The sequence below is a fragment of the Macrobrachium nipponense genome, chromosome 40, assembly GCF_015104395.2.
Source record: "Macrobrachium nipponense isolate FS-2020 chromosome 40, ASM1510439v2, whole genome shotgun sequence".
In the NCBI taxonomy this organism is placed as follows: domain Eukaryota; kingdom Metazoa; phylum Arthropoda; class Malacostraca; order Decapoda; family Palaemonidae; genus Macrobrachium; species Macrobrachium nipponense.
Window position 1 is genome coordinate 12,177,787 of NC_061101.1, and position 5,000 is coordinate 12,182,786.

Sequence of the window (5,000 nt, forward strand, 5' to 3'; positions counted from 1 at the left end):
TGCATGAATATTACTTTACATGAATATTTAATGAGGGTTGACTGAGTGCCTGAGAAAGTTCTTTGCTAGTAAGTATCTCTGACGAACAATTAAGTAATGTCAGTGTGCAAATAAATTAGCAGAAGGTAGGGTGTTTGTGGGTGATTTAAGGCGATTGTAGAATGCCAGTGGGTGATTGTATGTGTTTTAAAGTTACTGCAGAATACCAGTTTCCAAATAAATTAGCTGAAGTAATTGTATGAGTGTTTTAGTATTTCTAGAATGTCAGTTTGCAAATAAATTCACAGAATCAGTTGTAGGAGTGTTTCAGTTATTGTAGAATGTCAGTTTGCAAAAACATTAGCTGAAGTAATTGCATGTGTGTTTTAAAGTTACTGTAGAATACCAGTTTGGAAATAAATTCTTGGCAGTATTTGTATGAGTGTTTTAGTTATTGTAGAATATCAGTTTACAAATTAATTCAAAGAAGTAATTGTACGTGTTTCTGTGTTATAAAGTTACAATAGAATGGTAGTTTGCAAATAAATTCTTAGCAGTAATTGTATGAGTGTTTTAGTTATTGTAGAATGTCAGTTTGCAAATAAATTCACAGAAGTAATTGTAAGTGTTTGTGTGTTTTAGTTATTTTTGAATGCTAGTTTGCAAATAAATTCATTGATGTAACTGTATGACTGTTTGTGTTTTATTGTAAAATGTCAGTCTGCAAATACATTCACAGAATAAAAAATATGTGAGTGAGTGTCTCGGTGTGTGTTTTATAGTTACTATAGAATGCCAGCGTGCGAATCAATTTGTAGAAGCAATTGTCTGTGTGTTTTAAAGATACAGCAGGGTACCTACTTCACTGTTTCAGATGGGAGCACGAATGCGCTGAAGATGGGGGATCACCTGAGGAGATACGGAATAGGATTTGGCGAGTCACTCAGTACTCTGAAAGATGATATCTCTCCATTGGTTGTAAGTACCTGTTACAGTGTTGATTTTATAGCCCCCATCACAGTGCTGAATTTATAGCACCCATTACAGTGCTGATTTCATAAGTTCCCATTACAGTGCTGATTTTGTCAGTATCCATTAGTGTTGAATTTATAGCACCCATTACAGTATTGATTTTGTAAGTACCCATTACAGTGTTGAATTTATAGAACCCATTACAGTGCTGATTTTATAAGTATCCATTACAGTGCTGATTTTATAAGTACCTGTTACAGTGCTGAATTTATAGCACCCATTACAGTGCTGAATTTATAGCACCCATTACAGTGCTGATTTTAAAAATACCCATTACAGTTTTAATTTTACAGAAGCCATTACAATGTAGAATTTTAAAGCACCCATTGCAGTACTGATTTTGTAAGTACCCATTTCAGTGCTGATTTTACAGAACCCATTACAGTGCTGATTTTATAAGTACCCATTACAGTGCTGATTTTGTAAGTACCCATTACAGTGTTGAATTTACAGCACCTATTACAGTGTTAATTTTATAGAACCCATTACAGTGCTGATTTTGGAAGTACCCATTACAGTGTTGATTTAATAGCACCAGTTACAATATCGACTTGATTTCATTTAGTAAAATTTACCTATAAAAACCAACCACTACCGCACTTTCGCCCACTTAGCACTTGAGACAGTAAATAGAAGGGATTCAGAGAGGCTGGCCACCAAGATAAGTTAAAAGAATAGTCTAAATAAATGGCCGCAGCTACGATACGCAAATAATCTTTTGTCAGGCCTACAGTGCTCCACGCGTGGTGCACTGACGGCACTAAACCCCCTTACTAGGTGGTAGAGTAGTTTCACTTTCTTTTCTGCTCCTTAATGTACTTGTCTAGACATATTTAGCGAGATTCACAATCAAAGGAGAATATTTCCCTTTCCTGAAGAACAAATGTGAAAAAATAAATAATTTCGGATATATTGCTTTGCTGACAAAAATCAAATATGAAGACTGAAAATATATCGTACATGTAGCAAGAAAGGACTGAAGAAATTGAACAATATACGTAGTAGAAAGAAAAAAAAAAACTCGATATTTAACATCCCATAAATATTTTGCAAAAATTTTCGCATTAGCTCCTTTTATATCCGACGGTTGTCGATACACGTCGAACACTCGTTACTTCCGTGAACAGGGAGGCGGCATTCCCCACCGCCCCCAAACCCCACCCCCGTTTCGGGAAGGCATATACGCAGCAAAAGGAAGCCGTCATGAGACTCAGCTGTGAGGAGGGAGGGGGGAATGTGGGAAGGGGGAAGGGAAGGGGTAAGGGAGGAAGGAGAGGGGACGGGAAGGGGGAAAGAGGAGGGAAAGAGGGGAAGGGGAAGGGGTGAAAGAGAGAAGGGGAGGGGAGAGGGAGGGAAATGGGAGGGGTGGGATGGTGGTTTTGAAGAAGAAGAAGAAGAAGAGGAGGAGGAGGAGGAGTCTCTCCTACGGGATGCTATAACAAGCCTTTGATCATGGCGACGCCCGCCCTTTGTTCAAGGGATGATCCAAGGCTTCTCCTTCGTCTTCTCTTTTTTCTTCTTCTTCTTCTTCTTCTTCCCTTCTGTGTGTATCTTGTGTCGTTTTTTCTTTTTTCTTTGAAAGTCAAAAGAAAAGAGAAGAGCGCCTTCATGTGGCTCCAGTCCTTGAAGGAGATAATTTTATATATATATATATATATATATATATATATATATATATATATATATATATATTATATATATATATATATACACAATCTCCTTCCTTTTGCAGGCCTGCGCCCCTCGCTACACCCGGGCGATCCAAGACAGGTTGGACGCCTCTTACCTGAAGGATAAGTGGACGCTGCAACCCCGTGGGGCCTGCTTCGTCCTGAAAGATGCTGACGGCATCCCGGAGCTCATGGGCCTTCAAGGCAGTAAGTGGCATTTTAGGGAGCAGGACAAACTGACCCCTTAAAGGGTTATTCTGGAATTATGTTGTTATGAATGATGGCTGCTGCATTCTTGAGAGCAATCAATTTGTGCTCTTATTTTTTAAATCATAAAATACAAGGTTATTAAGTCCTATAATTTTTAGAATAATAATAATAATAATAATAATAATAATAAAATAATAATAATAATAATAGTAATAATAATAATAATAATAATACCCTCCTATTTCAGCCAAATACCCACCGGCTCAATCGCTACAAAATGCCCTGGTTGGATTCAGTGCCACTTTGATTAAGAAGGTAAGTGTTGCTTTCCTGGTGTATTTTTTAATCTCTCTCTCTCTCTCTCTCTCTCTCTCTCTCTCTCTCACACACACACACACATGCACACATTCTAACGTATGTGACTTGTGTGAATTAGTGACAATATTATCTGGAATACTAATGTAACTGACATGAATATTAAAGAGAGCAAATAATAATTATTTATACTGCTTCCTCTCTCTCTCTCCCTCTCATACACACACACAAATGTCATACGTGAATTAGTGATGACAATATCTAGATTTCTAATGCGACTGATTTTCAAATAAAAAAAAAATATTCTTTTTTTCTTCAGGCTGAACTCGAACTGGTCATGGGAGGTCCAAACGCCTTCTATGAAGAAGGTAAGATTTGAAAAGCTCTTTCACACACATTTCATTTTGCTTTGGTTTAATGCAAGCATTTTATTTTTAATATCTTCAAACACATACACTCATATACGGTCACATACAGACACAAACACTTGCAAGAAAGCTCTCAGCAATAAGCCGTATCAATTATACGGAATCTTGATTTCATGAGCAATTTCGATCTATTTGATTTTCAATTCTAGTTCAGTCTGCCCGCTGGAAGAAAACCTTTGTGAATATATACATATACATACATACACATATATGTTATGTGTATATTATATATATATATATATATATATATATATATATATATATATATATATATATATATAATATATATATATATATATATATATATATATATATATATATATATGCATTAAGGTACAAATGTCCTTTAATATCCAATTCGCTATACCTCGTTAAAACGTCACTGGAGACTCCTGATTTCTCCTCTATGTGCTGGTTCGAAATCCACGAAAGGAAATTACCATCAACTAAAAAAATAATTCCCAACTTCGGTTAACGTATATGAAAACTACTAATTAACCGAGGTAGAGCGAATTGGATATTAAAGAGAACAGTTGTAGTTTAATACGTGTATATGAATCACGGTGATGTGATAAAAATTCATATGTATATATATATATATATATTATATATAATATTCTAATTATATATATATATAAAGATAATATTATATATATATAAGCGAATACCCAACGGGAAAGGAAATGATAGTCAGGAATCCAAGCGCTTTCGTCTTTATTCAGACATCGTCAAGGAGCTACTAAAGTACAATCGGAGAGGAAGGCCTCAGGTACAAACAAGATCAGGAATACCAGATGGTTAATTATCAAAACGGGTAAAAATTAAAAGGGATAATCCAGGATTATCGGATATCACACGGTCACCAACTTAAACAGATTCTGACCCTAACCGAAATTACAAAGTATCTTTACAGTCTGTAAAGATACTTTGTAATTTCGGTTGAGGGTTCAGAATCTGTTTAAGTTTGTGACCGTGTGATATCCGAAATCCTGGATTATCCCTTTTAATTTTTACCCTTTTGATAATTAACCATCTGGTATTCCTGATCTTGTTTGTACCTGAGGCCTTCCTCTCCGATTGTACTTTAGTAGCTCCTTGACGATGTCTGAATAAAGACGAAAGCGCTTGGATTCCTGACTATCATTTCCCGTGGTATTCGCTTATTTATGAAGTCACGTGCATCTACTGTGATTTTTTAAGATATATATATATATATATATATATATATATATATATATATATATATAAAGTATTTTTGTCTTTAAAAAAATTAACAAGAAAGTGTTATATAGGCTTAACCTCGTCCGTATATATATATATATATATATATATATATATATATATATATATATATATATATATATAA

The 5,000-nt window shown here is 35.0% G+C and overlaps 1 protein-coding gene across 1 annotated transcript in view; it reads left to right on the top strand.

Moving 5' to 3' along the window:
- LOC135211835 (integrin alpha-8-like) overlaps positions 1-5,000 on the top strand; it is a 23,597-nt gene that overhangs the window by 2,730 nt on the left and 15,867 nt on the right. The window contains 4 exon segments of the mRNA XM_064245044.1: positions 854-957; positions 2,744-2,888; positions 3,139-3,206; positions 3,526-3,574. Of these exon segments, the coding sequence (XP_064101114.1) occupies positions 854-957; positions 2,744-2,888; positions 3,139-3,206; positions 3,526-3,574 (366 nt within the window).